This window comes from Danio aesculapii, chromosome 3 (assembly GCF_903798145.1).
Source record: "Danio aesculapii chromosome 3, fDanAes4.1, whole genome shotgun sequence".
In the NCBI taxonomy this organism is placed as follows: Eukaryota; Metazoa; Chordata; class Actinopteri; order Cypriniformes; family Danionidae; genus Danio; species Danio aesculapii.
In genome coordinates, this window is record NC_079437.1 from 29219591 (window position 1) to 29236455 (window position 16865).

The window sequence follows — 16865 nt, forward strand, 5'->3', positions numbered from 1 at the left end:
ATGTGACCAGGAAGTGAAGAAAGTCATTTTGAGAAGGAGGGTGGCTTATTGTATTTGATTAAAGTTTATGAGGGTAAAATAATTTTTACTAAAAGAATGAAGTGCACAGATACATCGTTTATAACATGCACTACTATATTTACAAAAAGTGAAAGTGAAGTTAAAAAATTTATTAAATTAAATTAAATTTCATGGCAACATTTGAAAAAAATCGTACTGATGCCAAACATTTGACCAGTATTTTATAATGGGCCGGGCTGATAAACACACCTGCGAAACTCGCGACTGTCATCCAGCAATGCACCAGGGTGAGTGTGTGTCATCCTGTCCAATCGTAGTGCACGAGGGGTGGGAGGAGGGGTGGAGTCCAGTAGGGCCAGAGACCTGTCGTCCTCTTTGTTGTTCTGAGGAGCAGAAGGTAAACACTATAAGCTTTTTACATAATGATATTTGAGTGTAACAGCAGTGCTTGTATTGACCCAGCAGACGCTCGCTCTTGCCTGTCTGTCTGTCTCGCGTGCGGGGGAATGGGGCAGGCGGGGTGTGGAGTGCCCGGAGCTGGGCGGAGAGGGTGAGGCCAGGGTGGAGGATGTGAGGGATGGGGGGATGAAGCCCCGTCCTGTGCTGTCCCGTCCTAGAGAGGTTGGGGGAATGGGAGGCCCATCCAGAGCCACACTGCTGACTCTGCTCTCGATTTCTTCAGCACGAAGCTCTGTGCTCTCCTTCTCTTCCTGAATCAGCCTGAAGAAAAGATGAAAGAAACGTGAGACTAAGATATCAAGAAACCTCTTTAAAGGACACCTAAATGGAATGTACATTGATTCATTTTTTTTCGGCCACAACGGAATGAACCACCAACTACTCTGGCATATGTTTTACCCAGCGGATGCTCTTCCAGCCACTCTGGTGACCCCTGATGAATAAGGGACTAAGCCAAAGGAAAATTAATGAATAAATGTTCATTTTGAATGCCTGGGAATATAACAAACATATGGAAAAACATTTAGAAGCCTACAAATTCAAAAGTTCTTGAATATTACTAATGGAGCATACGCTATAATTTATCCTAAAATAGGTTGGGAAAAGTGCTGTAATGTTTATATATTATGAAATTATATTTATATATATATATATATATATATATATATATATATATATATATATATATATATATATATATATATATATTTATTTATTTTTTTAAGTTTTCTTAAGTTTTTTGTGTGTGTATTATTAAACAAATTACTTAAACAAACTAAATGAACTAAATTCAACTTTAAGCAAGGTGACTGGGTATTAGGGTTGCACGATATTGGAAAAATCTGACATTGCGATATTTTGTTTTGCTGTGATATATAATGTGATATCAATGTAATTTCACTGGATGATTATTTAGAAAGATTTATTTGGAAAGATTTTATTAATTTAGACCGACTGAGATGATCGAGTCTTTTTGTATGTGGTGCATCTGCATGAATTACAATAAATTGCAATCCAAAATAAATACATAAACAGTGCTTAATGGTTTTCTGGTTAGTATAACTGTATTGAAGTAGAGAAATTGAACAATCATATGTAAAATTACACGATCATCATTGAATAAATTATTTAAAAAATATATATATTTAATAATATCATTATCTTTTATTTTTAATAAATAATCGAATCCTGTGATGTGACTATTGCAGATACACACATTGCAATATTGATGATCAAACAATATTTTGTTCAGCCCTATTGGGTATTTAAATAATTTTTCAACAAACTATAATCTGATTAGTGCTAACTCAAGTCTACTCTACTAAAAACTGTTTGGGATTGTTTATTTTTCATGATTACATTTTTTTCATGCAAGAACAGATTAAACTGATCTAAATTGACATTACATACTTTTACTCAAATTAATTATAGAATTATCAAATTAATTCTATTAAGAATTTTCTATTTATGAAATATCACAGTTGTCACAAGTATATTTAAAAAATAAGAAATATTTCTTAACCACATACGAGAAATAAAGAACTGCTTAAAATATTAATAAAATAAATAAATATTAATATAAAATATAAATTATACAATAAAAAAATGTAAATATAAAATTTTTAAATAGAAAAAATTTAAATATATTATAAATTAAAATTATATTTGAAATAAAAAATATAAAAACTAATACTTAAAGTAAATTAAGTCAAGATCATGTAAATAAATAACTAAATAAATAATAATTATTATAAAATAAATAGTTATTTTAAATGTAATCATTTCCTGCAAAATTACACTTCTTAATGTTGTATTTTGGTAGGGATGTTTTTTTAAAAAACATAAAAAAATATTACCAGCCCCCAAAATTTCCTTAGTTTTGAAACTGGTCTCCTACAATTTACTCTCCATACAGAGCTTTCCCGCCCACCTGATTTCACCATGTAGGACATGTTCCTGGGTCAACATCTATGTTGATTCTGGAACAACATTCCAATCAGCCAATCAGAATTAAGAGATATGTTTATAGTTTATGTTAAGTTTAGGCTTACAGTTATGTTTATGCACTTTTACATGATTGTTATCCTAGTATTATTCATCTCTGATATGGGGAATAATTTACAGTTATGGTTGGGTTAAGGGGCAGGAAATAAGTATGGATTACATTTTCGAACAAAAACAATTTTCCAGGTTCAACATAGATGTTAATCCAGATCGCATCGTACTTGGCAAAATCATGACATGCGAGCTTTCCTCCTGCTCTTTCCCATTAACCTCTCGTTCAAGGCCCTCTCCATTTCAACTGTCTTCCACATTAAATAAAAGTTTGCTTTTCCAAGTCGTCCTCAAGGTCTCTCAGTCTGCAGTGAACTCACTTTATTTCTTTGTTGATGGCCTCCAGCTGCTCCTGCAACATGATAGCGAGGGTCTGCACATCTGTCTGGCCGCTCGGTGAGAGCAGCTCCGAGCCGAACAGCGTCTCGCGGTCCTCTTCATCATCAGAACACCTGTCCTCCACACCACCCTCGAAACCAGAGCCCAGCAGCGGCCCGCTTTCCCAATCGCCATACTGAAGCAGACCAACATAAGACATCACTTCTTCAAATATCATATTAAGTCATTCTGTTCATCTCTTAGTAAATGTAGAGATCAGAGGAATCAGAATTGGCTGGATTTTGCTTCAAATGTTCAATTGTCAATTGGCCAATTTTTGGTTACAATGTAACAAATTTTTAGCTTTGTTCAATCCATGCTTCTATGATTTAGTGATGTTTCTCAGCGAATAAATAGATTGTTCAAATCTAACTTTTGTGTTTGTGAAGTTTTCATTATAGCTTGTGCTTAGGTAATCGCTTAGAGTTTTAAGCGGCACCTATTTACCCCTTTTACAAGATGTAAGATCAGCGTTTGGTGTCTCCATCATGTGTCTGTAAAGTTTCAGCTCAAAATACCCAGCAGATTATTTACTATAGCCTCCAGAATATACTCATTTTGGTGTCTGAGTATAATGCAGCTGTTTTTGTAGCTTGTGGCTATAATTGCAAATGGAGCTGCTTCTCCCCGCCCCCCGCTCCCATGTGCGTGTCTGCTTTTCATCATGCATTGCGTCAGATAAACAGCAGTCAGTGATAGAGACAGACTCGGATGAAGCTGAAATACAGTTCATTAGTAAAAAGTACCGAATAAATTTATTTGATGTATTTGTGGTGGAGTTTATTCAAGCCTTTCTGAATTGATGAGTCTCACATAAATGCCATTTACAGAACACACACAGACATTACGTTTACTGACACCAGGCAGCCGTGGTGATTATAGCAGTTAAGAATGACATAGTGATTTTACTCTCTTTATTTCAAACATGCTCTTTTTTTTAAAACATTTAAAACTTGTAAAATTCATAAAAATCACAGAGAGTTGAACAGATATTTTAATCCCAGTTTCTTTGCAAAAATGTTCTGTGGACATCTGTAGACATGTTATTATGGAAACATGGTGCCTGTCTATCAATTCGGTGGGTGGGGAAAACCGCACTCCTACGTCACGTTGCGGTGGGCCTCAAAATCACTGGGATTTGGATCCTATTTTTATATCACTCCAACATGTCAGTGGACACACTATACCTACACACAGTTCTGTCCAAACAGTTTACAGAAGTTGATTTTCATCATAGGTGCCTTTTAAGTTTCAAAAGGTCAAAAATAATAAAAGTGTAGGATATATGTCAATTTCATCTGTGAAAACCTCTACCTAAAGCTAGAGTAAATAACGAAACTAAACATTGGTTTCAATTAGAGTTGTAGAATCTATTGGCTTAAATAGCTCTATTTAGAAGGAATTTATTCATGTAGATTGTTTGCAATGATTTTGTAGGGCACGGAATCATGCATAAAACATAATAAACTAATTACAAGCATAGATAAATACAAGAGAGCAAAGATAAAAGTGAAATTAATCAAGTGAAAAGATGAAACGATATATTGTGTAGTCCTAGTTCAGATGGTATTTTCTTTTTAGATTTTCCTATTGTAATTGTTTACAGCACTAACCAAGATCAAATGTCATCTGTGCTGCTATTATATAAGCACACCCTAAAGGCAGAGAGTGAATTAGCAGTTTTTTTATGCAGCCTGTCTACTATTTTTGTTTGTAAAGATGTTTTTTTGTATCTGAATTTCACAAAGCTAAAGTCAAATAATTTTTTTTACTCTTTATTTTTAACTGTACAATTTCATTTTATTAAAAAATATATACTTTTTTAGAGTTGAAAAATATAATGAAATCTGTACTGAATCTGAATTAGTTTGCTGTAAAAAAAAACAAAAAAAACCCGAGCATAATCCAGTTAAAATCCACTGAAAAAAATGATTCATTGGACCTACCAAAGGCAACTGGCCGCAAACAATCCACATGGGCTAAATTTAAACAAACAAACCAAATTTAGTTCAACAATGTTCTTACTTTGCTTGCATCCTCCCTGGCACCACTCCAGCGTCCACGATGAGCCCGTCTGACCACACCACCTGTGCCGGTGTTTCCATAATGATCTAGGTGAGTGGTGGAGCCGGCAGGAAGTGACCCACCTCCTTGAGAGTACCTCAGCTCTAGAGCACTTCCTGGCAGAGATCTAAAGGAAAACAGTCAAAGTCACAGTTACAGGCAACATAAAATTTGTCTGTTTTAACAATCTAAAAGATTCCTGAGGTGAAATTACCCCATATTCCTAAACAAATTCCCTGTTAATCAGAAATAATGCACCGTTTAAAGGTTTAGTGGGCTGACTGAGCTCTACAATCTTTTTTGTAGAACTGCGTTAATATATTTCTTTTGATCATTTGTTTATTAGCATGAATGCAAGATTTGTATTATGTTTCGGTACCCAACCCTAGTTATTTAATTGTTAAAAATAGCTATATTATATTAAATGTTTACTATGTTTTTACAATTCTTAACCATTTTCTACTTAAACCATATAAGAATAGTATATTTTGAATAACATTATATTTTTAAACAAAGTTTATTCCTGTGGAAACAGCTAAATTTTCAACATCATATATATATATATATATATACATATATATATATGTGTGTGTGTGTGTGTGTGTGTGTGTGTGTGTGTGTGTGTGTGTGTGTGTGTGTGTGTGTGTGTGTGTGTGTGTGTGTTTGTGTGTGTGTGTGTGTGTGTGTGTGTGTGTGTGTGTGTGTGTGTGTGTGTGTGTTAAATTAAATTATTTTAATCCTGAAAAGAGCCGTGCTGCTCAATGTTTTTTAAAACCAAACTACTTTGTAATATAAGTCTTTGCTGTTATATGCATATGTCTTTACTGTTTTTTCTTTGATATCTTTGTTGAATAAAAGCATAAATTAAGCATTTATCAAAATAAAAAAACACAGATTTATAAAAGTTTATATCAATTTAAATTTGTAATGTATATTAATATACAATAATGTATATTAAAATCAAACATGGAATGCTTCTTTTGTTGAACACAAAGGTAGGTATTTTGAAGAATGCTGGAAAGCTGCAGCCATTGAAATGACAGTGAGTGGCTAGTTTTCAATTTTGAATTTGGTTGACAATTAACAAATGAATCTGTAATTACTTGATAAATCATCTTAAAAGACCATTTATGGCAATTTATTAAGTACGACAAGGATTTTTTAGGTATTTTTAGCCCATCATTGAGTCTATGTATTTACTTGAGTAAATGTGTGTAAATTTATATTAATTCAGTTTTTAAATTCATTTAACTAATATTATTGTGATATAATGATAGTAATATAAAATGTTTATCTGATTCATTGACAATACAGTTTGTAAAGTAATATTTTCTGTATTTTAGTGGATATATTATATGAGACTTGCTTTGTTTACCAAATAAGTGGATCTAATTGGATTTGCATTGTTAACATTAAATAAAAGTTAAAAATGTATTATTTTTTGTTTCATATATTAAGTTTTTAGTTACGATACTCCCAATTCATTCTTGCTGATTTTTTTTTTACAAAATTCTCAGCAGAAATAGCAAAACATGTCCGCAGATTCGGTCTGGCCCTAGTTATGACTAAAACCATCAGCAGGTAAAATGTCCCTGTGTAATGTGTTTGTGTGTGTGCTACCGTGAGTAAGAGGATCCAGGTCTTCCTCTCAGCTGGTCCAGCTCTAGCTGAAGCCTCTCCAGCTCTGCAATTAGTTGATCCTGTGAGGAATAAGACATTAGTATTCAATAATGCAGCCATCTGGACACAGGTCAAGTGCACACAACCTGTTTTTCCTTTTAAACAATAGCATAACAGATTAGAGAGGAATGTACCTTGTTCGCTAAGAGATCGTCTTGGATCTTCTTCATGTTAGCGAGTTCCTCAGAGAGAGCGTTCTGTAACACATTAAATGCAGTAACTTTTCATTTTTGGCCGAACCATCCTTTTAACACCAGTGAATCACCTTCGGTTATTCATTTTGATCAAAACATAGATCACTAAAATATAACCGGAATGAAAATAAAGGAATTTTATAGTGAACTTTGCGGCTCATAGGTATTAATGACATATTTTAAGTCTGTTTTTTTATATCCAAACAAGGGTTGTTACTGGGGTGACTGAGGGAGTGAAAGTGAAAGTTTTATTGAAAATTCTTTTTTAAAAAATTGAAAAGAATTTTTACACTGTGGTTGTTCTAGTGTTTAAAGAATTCAAGAATTTAGCTTGAGGCACTTAGTGTAAATGAAAACACGCACGTCATGCTGATATTGTAGGGATATTAACTTTAGGTCATAAAAATAAAAGCTAGTTTACATGGAAAGACCATTTCAAGGGGCTTTCAACTTTCTGAATAATATTTTGGACTTAATTCGAACTATATTAATCATTATGGGATAATATTATGGCATATATATTTTTTCCATGACCTTTAAAGAACTTTTTACATTCCGAAACTTGAAAGCCTGAGCATCTTGTCCTTTCAAATGCATATTTCACACACAAAACACTCAATCATCATTTACTCAAAAAGCCTCAAGCGGAACCAAATCTGTATGAAATTATTTCTTCCAATGATCACAAAAGAGAATGTTAAGAATCTGTACATATAGTTTAACCTACAAAAACAAAATCATATAGGCTTACAACAGCTTGAAGGTTGAGTAAATGATGAAAGGATTTTTTTCATAAACTATTCATTTAATATATGTTAAGGAAATATAATTTAATATATATTAACATATGTTAAGGAAAATGAGCTCCAGACCTTCACGTTTTGAACACCAAAACAGGCCTTTTGTCCAAAATATGAACCAGAAACAGTATAAATTATACTTCCTCAAAGCCAAATAGTTAAGATTTTTGCTTCTTGTTCAAATTACTTATTTATTTAGTTTAATCCACTAAAATATGTAAAAACAATTAAGTTAATTTAATCGATTTGTGTTGGACAGCATGAAGGAATTGTGTGGAACCCAGTATTTTTTTAACAGTGAGTTAGTTCACCAAAAATGTAAATGAACCCATGATTTACTCAGTCTCAAGGCATCCTATGTAGATATGACTTTTTTCCTTTAGTCCAATCCAATCAGAGTTATTTCTAAAAATGCCCTGTATCTTTCAAGTTCCTTATGAATGGGTGTTTGTCTTTAACAGCTCAAAACAAGTGTAATAAAGCACATCCCTCCATAATAAAAAGAGCCTCGTGCAACTCAGGGAAGTCAATAGTTCTCACGTATAGTGAAGCAATGTATTTTTGTAAGATAAATATCTATATTTTAAACTTTATAATCAGTTTTGCATAACTTCCACTAACTGTCACTACACTGAAAAAAGTGTTGGATGCAAAACTGTTGCAAACTATTTATTTGTGTTGAATTTAAACAAATAAATTAACTTTAATAATGTTCAACTTAATTTGTTTGTTTAAATTCAGCCCAAATAAATTGTTTACAACTACTTAACGTAAAAAAATTAAGTAAATCCAAGGAATCATCTTTGAATAATTTTTTTTCAGTGTACACACATTTATGAGAGACTGCCTTCTGGTGGATGACATACTAAGAATGCAGTTCAGTGCTCTACATTACATGCATAGTAAGCATTTCCCTGCATAGTATCCACAGTAAAAAAAGTTGACTCAACTCAAAATTGTAAGGCAACTTGCTGTAATATGTAGTAAAAATGCTGTAGAAATGTAAAAATGCTGTAAAAATGTAGTAGTCTTAAGCCTCATTCACACTATGAGCGGCTCGCAGCAGCATAGCAGCATAGCAGCAAAGCGTCAAGCGATGGTTCATTTCAATGGAGAATGAGTGACATCCGCCAATTTCTGGCGACCTCCGTCTACGCGAGAGACATCGATCATTAGCGACCAGGTGAATGTGTCGAGAAAAGCAACAAAGTTGAGAATCTTCAACTTTATGCAAATGAAGAGCGACTTTCTTGAGCGACAGCCAATAGGAGCACCAGTAAAACTCACGTGATCCTCTTTCAGCTCGCTCCGAGGCCGGTTGTATTAGTGCTGTATATACCTACACAGACCTGCATTTGTAGGAAGTCGCCACCCTGAGCGACAGGCAGCTACAAAGTTTCTGCTAGTGTGAATGAAGCATTACATTTTTTAAGTTGAGTCAACTTTTTTTACAGTGTGCTGGCTTTGACTCTGTATATGACAAATAAAAGTATAATTTGAAGCAACACGTCTATGTTTTAGGCTTTTGAAGAGAGACACCCACTTGTTGTCATTGATGGGCTTTAAAATAACTCCAATTGGGTTTGACTGAATGAAGAAAGGTATACAGGTATAAAGGTATTTTTGTATACACAAAAGATGCCTTAAAGGTGAAAAATCATGGGCTGATTTGAATTTTTAGGTGAACTATCTCTTTACCTACAGCTGTTATAGTTAACTAGTTAATTTGTAAAATAAGCAGCTTTCCTACACCGTTCTTTAGTCTTCAGTCACACATCTTCTGTTTCTACCATCAAGCGTAAATTACGTTTCAGCCATTCATCATGGGTTGTCTGAGCAGAAATGCACTGAGCCTGAAACACCTGCTTTTGTGCTGAAAAAATGAAGGAGGACACAAGGAGGAAGCCTGGAGGTTCTATTAGGCGCGCACATAACTGAAGCCACATCTGGAGTTAGAGGAAAACTTCAAAGACGTGGTGACATGTCAAGGCTATTTTTCAGCTTCCTCTCGACGCATGCAGCGTTTTTTTAAATTTTTTTTCAAGAAATCAAATCTGAAATGGTGGAAGCGGATCACACCTTCTCCTCGAGGGCAGCCATTCTCTCCTTCAGGTGCAGCTGAAGTCTCTCATTGGACTCGGACAGAAGCTTGTCCACCGTGTCGGAGAGACGCTTATTGTGTTCATCATTCATGCGCTCCCTCTGCCTCGCCTGAGGGAAAATTGAATGACAGAGAAGTGAGAAATGAGTTCATTTATAAATTTACTTGTGGATCCGCTTTAATCAGCAAAGCACTTGAGTTTTTTTTATAAGTATACATACATAAGCATACATATATATATATATATATATTTATATATATATATATTTATTTATTTTACTAAATCTTTAACTAAAAATAAAATACAAAACAAATCATTATAAAGATTAAAACTATATAAAATAACAATACAATAAAAGACAATTTTAAACATTAAATTGAACTGAAATAAAATTTGATCACTTAGGCATATATAAATAAATAAATAAATAAATAAATAAATAAATAAATAAATAAATAAATAAACAAAAATAGAAACAGCATATATATTTTTAAAATATATATGTGAAATATGTGACCCTGGAGCACAAAACCAATCGTATGTGGCACGAGTATATTTTTGGCAAATGCAAAAAACATTGTGTGAGTCAAAATGATATATTTTCTTTTATGGCAAAAAACATGCTATAACTTAAGGGGATGCTAAACAACGAAGATGAAGATCCACATACAGCTTTATTGAGAACTGTCAGGCAGGAAATGGTCAATATGTACAAACAGGAGCATGAGGGTAATCCAGAAGCATAGTCGAGGTCACAGACAAAGAGTAAGGATGGCTGTTGTGAAACTGACGTTTCGACACGATGTCGAGATCTCGAACTGCAAGTGTTTCGAAACACAGCACAGAATCATGATCCAAAACACCCAGGTCATGTGACTTAAGTAATTCAAAACACCTAGGTCATGTGACTATAGTGTTTCGAAGAACCAGGTCACATGACTACAGCGATTCAACGCATCGGACATTTCAGAAACGTTTCGAGACCTGGCGAATCTGTGTTTGACTGAAAGGGTCGGAAAAAAAGCTTTATCTTACATAGCCTAGTGGACCGTTTGGTGCTCAGAGTAACTGTGCTGCAAACAGCCTGAATTCGAATCCCGACTTGTACTAACTCTGAAATTATGATTTGATGTATTTTAATAATGTTAATATTTATGACCAAAACAAGACATATTTATTCACAAAGTGTTTGTTCGGATGTCAGACCAATGTTAAAACAACACATGTTACAAGAACAGAGCATTTAAAAACTAACATCTATAGCTGCATCACCCTGGATTCGAACCCATTATCTCTGCATGCTGACAGGAACTCACTGCTTCACTAAATCACTTGAAGCCACAACTCTACAGTGTGAGGTTTAATAACTCAATTTGCTTAACTGTTTCTTTGCTGATGCTGTTCCAGAGTAATACATAATAAATGCCCACTAGGTGTCACTGTAGAGATGTCAAATGGACATTTGCTTCAATCGTTTCAGTGTTTATGAAACCTTGCTTTGCCCACCACTACAAACGTAGACAAAGTCACAGAAAAGAGGTCGATACATGCGGCAAACAACGTAAACAAGGCAAGGGTCAAACACGAAAAGAGTAAACGAGGAGACTGCTTTGTAATGTCACAGGTAAACAACAACAAAGAAGTGTGTGTGGGTATGCTGTTTATAGTCCTGGTAATCAGTGAGAATGAGTTTCAGCTGTGTGTATGAGTAAATGTCCAGATTATTGTCAGCTGTAGCGGGTGTAGATTGGTGCAAGGCATTGTGGTAGTTCTAGTTTATGTGGTGGCACATATGTCTGCATAGGCTAGATCGCTGGTGATCGTGACACATACAAAGATATTAATTAAAGATCATCCTCCATGAAAATGTTTATTAAAACTAAATTAGATTAGTAATGTGCATTGCTAAACACTTTATTTGGAATAATTTTCACTTGGAAAGCTTGGAACGAAAGGTTATTTATTCAAATGTCAAGTGATATATAAATCTAAATGTTTCTGTGGTCCAGGGTCACAAATGAACATTTATATTGAAATAATAAACAATAAAAAATAATAATATTCACGTGAACTTGATACAAAAATGATTGAAAGAATTATTATGGGTTTATTTATGTTTTCATTTTTCATTAAGCTCATCTAGAGGTATATTGAATATACCTCACAACCGAAAAATAAAAAAACATAAAGTGATGATGATTCACCCTCTGCAGCTCCTGGTTCTTCTCCTCAAGTTGCGCCTCCAGCTGTCTTAGTCTCTCCTCAAAGTTGCCATGCCGCTCCTCTGCCTAGATTAACAGATCAAGGTTTTAATGTATTTTAACATAGCTCTGACCTGTTCTAAAAGCAAAAAACAGACAAGCAGATCTGAACACACCTTATTGAGTGCCGCCACCCTTTGGGCGAGCTGAGCCTCGATTTCGGGCAGTGTCTCTGCCCTCTGAAGGGTCTGCTGGAGCTTCTGTTTGGCATCATCCAGACGCTCCTGAAGCTGCCGGTTCTTCTCTTCACTCTGTGGTTTAGTGACAGAACAATGAGGACGAGATAACAGCCAGCAAGCTTTTTTTGTTTTTAAAAGATGTCTAATAGATGTCTAATAGATGTCTAAACATAGTCATCTTGGCTAAAACAAGGCTAAATTTGTGCTGTCAGTAAAATAGACGTCTAAGAAAAGGCCAAAAATTAGCAGAAATAAATGACTACACATATAAAGTCTGTCTAATCTGTCTATTTGACGACTAGTCTAGTTTTGGGCTATCTTAGATGTCTATTAGTTTTTTCACTGATAGCCTTGTTTTAGCCAAGCTGACAACATTTAGACGTCTATTAGACATCCATTAAACACAAAATTGTTTGCTGGGTAATAAAAACACCAAATGGAAAACATTCACATTAGGGAAAAAAAAAGCTTTGTTTTGTTGTAAACGTGGAACTTCTTCACAAGAAGTGCTACTAAATAAAGAATTAAAACTAAGAGCAAAAAAGTAATCAAGTAAAAAAAAGACACTACATGTAAACCTATAGTCGCTTTTTCACTGCATGGTACAGCACAGTTCGTCTCACTTCGGTTTGGTTTTACTTGGCTTGGTTTGCATTTCCACTGCAGTTAAAGTGGGTGGGATTATCACTACAGTTACTCCACCTCTTTTGTTGTGACATTACTAATTTCATTCATTTTCCTTCAGCTAGTCACTTTATTTATTTTTTATTATATTCTTAAATGAACTTCTAACTTATCCAGCTTATGTTTTACACAGCGGATGCTCTTCCAGGTGCAACCCAGTACTGGGAAACATGCATACACACTCATTCACACTCATATACTACTGCTAATTTAGTTAATTCAATTTACCTATACCGCGAGTCTTTGGACTGGGGGAAACCGGAGCACTTCGAGGAATCCCACACGAACACAGGGAGAACATGCAAACTCCCCACAGAAATGCCAACTGACCTAGCCAGGACTCGAACAAGCAATCTTCTCGCTGTGAGGCGACAGTACTAACCACTGAGCCACCGTGCCATCATGATTTTTACACCGAAAAAAAAATGCTTTTCTTACTTTCTTACCTACTCTCCTACTAGTTTTTGTCTTGCTTCTAGTCCAAATATTAAAGAATTCTTTAATCAAAAAGCATTTTATTGACAAGTAAAAGCATTTTTTAATTTCTGAAATAATAACGTCAAAGTTAAACAGATAGGAATATTATTTTGCTGGTTGTAAGAAAAAACTCAAATAAATTGGATTTTTGACTCTTTTGACTTAAATTTATTTTGACTAATTTTCTGAAAACAAAACTAAAATGTGTACTTGTCGAGAAAATGCTTCTTGATTTGTGCATTTTTAGATATTTGGACTAGAAACAAGACAAAGGGCTCTATTTTAATGATCTAGGCACAAAGTTTAAAGCGCATGCTGCAAAAGCGTTAAGGACATGTCCACTTACGGAAGAATACGCTCTGCACCCTGGCACATGGTCTAACATGGATGTGCTTATTCTCTTAATGAGTTATGGGTGTGCTTTGAGCATAACGTGCATTAAACCAATCAGACTCTCGTCTCACATTCCCTTTAAGAGTCAGGTGCATCGCACTGTGGCACATTTAAACTTTACATGGTAGACTTTGTAAGCGGAACTGAACGCTTCATTAGCAAGAAAACAGTTAAACAGACCATGCAGTGCGAGGATAAAGAATGAGCCTCCTCCATTCAGCCTCTTTACTTTCTCTTTCTCTTTACTTTTACTCTTTACTCCATTACTTTCATGGATAATGAAACTGTGTTGTACACACTCCACTGAAGACATCCATTAGCCTACATATTTAATTTTCTTTGTTAAGCACAAAGATTTGTTTCAAAACTATTTCTAAATTCAGTTCTAATTTCCAGCAAATGAATAAATGAACAATAATAATGAAGTGGGGTCAAAAAATTGAGTTATATCCAAACACAATTTTACACAATTAATAAACACGATTAAACACAATTAATATGCCCAATTAAAACAAATATAAGTATGTACATAATAAATAATACTGATAATAACAATAACATTATAGAAATGCGAATTGTCATGAATGAACTGAAAAAAGGCATGGAGGCATGAAGAAGGCGTGGAGGCAGTGGTTTTTATATTTATGTAGAAATTAATAATTTTTGTATTATTTTAATCCTTTAATTGTTTTCATTTGTAACGATTTTTTGTATTGCTCTACATCCTGTGTGTATTAAGCAATGTGTAAGCGTTTGAACCCACTTAGCCACATAACTAACGTGCTCTGCGCTGGACTTAATACCTGCTTTTAGATGGTCAATGGTGCAGTTTATTTCAGTTCTTCAAAATCCAAAGGCGCGCCAACGACACACCTCTATTTTAGACAAGCACACCCATGAGTCCACAAAGTGATGCAAATGGCTTTTTAATTGCTTTTTAAACAATGTGACGCAAAATGGGAAAATTAGAGTTGCGCTGGTCTGAAAATAGCAACAAATCACACCAAACACGTCTTGCACCTTATTGCACAAAATAAAATCTTTTATTTGCAGTGCATTTTGGGTCATCCCATCAAGCTACCAGTCAAGAAGAATGCCTGGATCTCTTCTACTGACCATGATGCTACTACTTCAGATGTCTTCTAAAAATGTTTTAGATGCACAAGCCAACAATACAGTGTTAGCAGCTGCAGACTATTTAAATAGAGTGGGTTTGGTGTTTCCTGTTGCGTATCTATGATTAACAGTCTGTATACAGTACATTATGTTTTATTAATGGTAAATCTAACTTGAAACTTTGTCTGAGGTGGAATTAAAAAAAAACTAATTAATGTAGTGGCAAAGCTCACAAAAGTGAGCCATATTAAACCAGACTGTGCCACACTATGCAGAGGAAAAGCACATTAATATTTATCTATATTTAAATGTATGCCCAACTAAAATATTGCTATGACTTCTTATCTTTTTCCTGTTTATCCACAATTGTGTACATTAAGAATTGAAAACATGCTTGTATTACAACTACTTTAAGATGTTACATTTAAGTATGCAAATGAAATATTATATAAAATATATGCTCATTTGAATTTCATTGTTTTGACATAATATATTCAGAATTCACTCAATTATTCAGAAATACTATTAACTGACAAAACTAAAATTTGGTCAATAAAATTTGTGCACAGTCAGGTCAATTATGTATGAACAAATCCATCTGTAAAAATGTAGAGAGGAATGAAATTGTGAGGTTTGGTATTAAAATGCTGAACTGGAGATTTAGTGCATTCAAAATGAGCATTGTAATTGAAATATATAGACAGAAATCAATACAGTGCAACAGAGGGAACATTTAGAAGTGCATTTCTTTAAATTAGACTGACAGGTGCATGGAAAAAAATGTGCTTTTGCTTGCAGTGTCTCGTCTTAAAATTAGTTTTTAGATTTTCTATAACTAGTGATCATTCAGAAGTATGAACATCAAAACAAAAAAAGTGTGTTATGTAAAAGCAACACGTCCAGGCATATCAGAAAGTCTGGAAACAGATTCTACATTCTTAAAACCACAATTACAGACCTCCTCAACCAAAAATGATTCACTTAGATTTAAAAGCAAACAGTAATTTAGCTACTTTAAACACTGATATGATGTTCCACAGCCAGGAATGTCTCAATCTGCAGTACATCTTCTTGATAAGTACATATCTTTGTAATACAAATATTTTGTTAATGCAAGGGTCATTTAATGTAAATATTTGGCAAAGGAATTTTTATTCTATGCAAAAAAAAGATCAAATAGTTTTCAAAATACATTTTTATTACCGCACATTAAAGGGTTATATAATTAACCCTTGTGCACTGTTTAAATTTACTACCCTTTTGTTTTGTTTGAGATGAAAACATCACTGAATTAAACTGCTGTAAAAATGCATCAGATTATTATTTTTTTCAATTTAATTTTGCATTAATCTGTTAATCGACCTCAGTCCTGATCAAAACTACTAAATTGTTTAGAAAATGACAGGATTTTAACTCTTTAATTGCCAAGTTCACAAATGATGTTGTTGATTTGGCTGGAAAAAAACACACAAAATGACGTATTTTCAACATAAAAAGTAATTGTGGACTGGATTTTTTTTTTACCTTTTATCACAGTCTTGGACATGTGAACGATTAGTAACAACATTGGCTTTGATAAAATTAAAATTTCTGCCTCATTGACTTCCATTATAACCACATCTGATATTGCATAAATACACAGTCTTTGTTTTTTTTACTCCATGTAGTTCTGAGAGCTGAAATGCATATGATTTTCTTAGACACATCAAGGTAAGTGCGTAAAGGTGACTCTCACACAGATAGACACACAAACACCAACAATCAAAAATGCATGATTATATGATGTCATGGCTTTTTAATAAAACAAATGTGGTAATAATGGAAGTCAAAAATAAAGTATCATAATAAAAAGGTTTTTTACCAAAAATCATTCTGCAAGCTGAAACTCAGAAAATGTTATGGCCAAATTAAGACACAGAATCACCCCAGAGGGGAAAAAACATCCTCAACAGTACATAAGGGTTAAATAATATATAGATTTCCCTTCAGAGATCAGTAAATT

General features: G+C 34.0%; 1 protein-coding gene across 2 annotated transcripts in view; it reads right to left on the reverse strand.

Annotated features, from left to right (window-relative positions):
- Positions 1 to 16865, reverse strand: part of ppfia3 (PTPRF interacting protein alpha 3) — an 82871-nt gene that overhangs the window by 31563 nt on the left and 34443 nt on the right. For both annotated transcript variants that reach the window (XM_056453584.1, XM_056453583.1), the window contains 9 exons: positions 12131 to 12265; positions 11958 to 12041; positions 9731 to 9862; positions 6792 to 6854; positions 6598 to 6677; positions 4939 to 5104; positions 2856 to 3049; positions 501 to 741; positions 271 to 404 (listed from right to left, as the gene is read on the reverse strand). In XM_056453584.1, the coding sequence (XP_056309559.1) occupies positions 271 to 404; positions 501 to 741; positions 2856 to 3049; positions 4939 to 5104; positions 6598 to 6677; positions 6792 to 6854; positions 9731 to 9862; positions 11958 to 12041; positions 12131 to 12265 (1229 nt within the window). The remainder of the gene's footprint in view (positions 1 to 270; positions 405 to 500; positions 742 to 2855; positions 3050 to 4938; positions 5105 to 6597; positions 6678 to 6791; positions 6855 to 9730; positions 9863 to 11957; positions 12042 to 12130; positions 12266 to 16865) is intronic.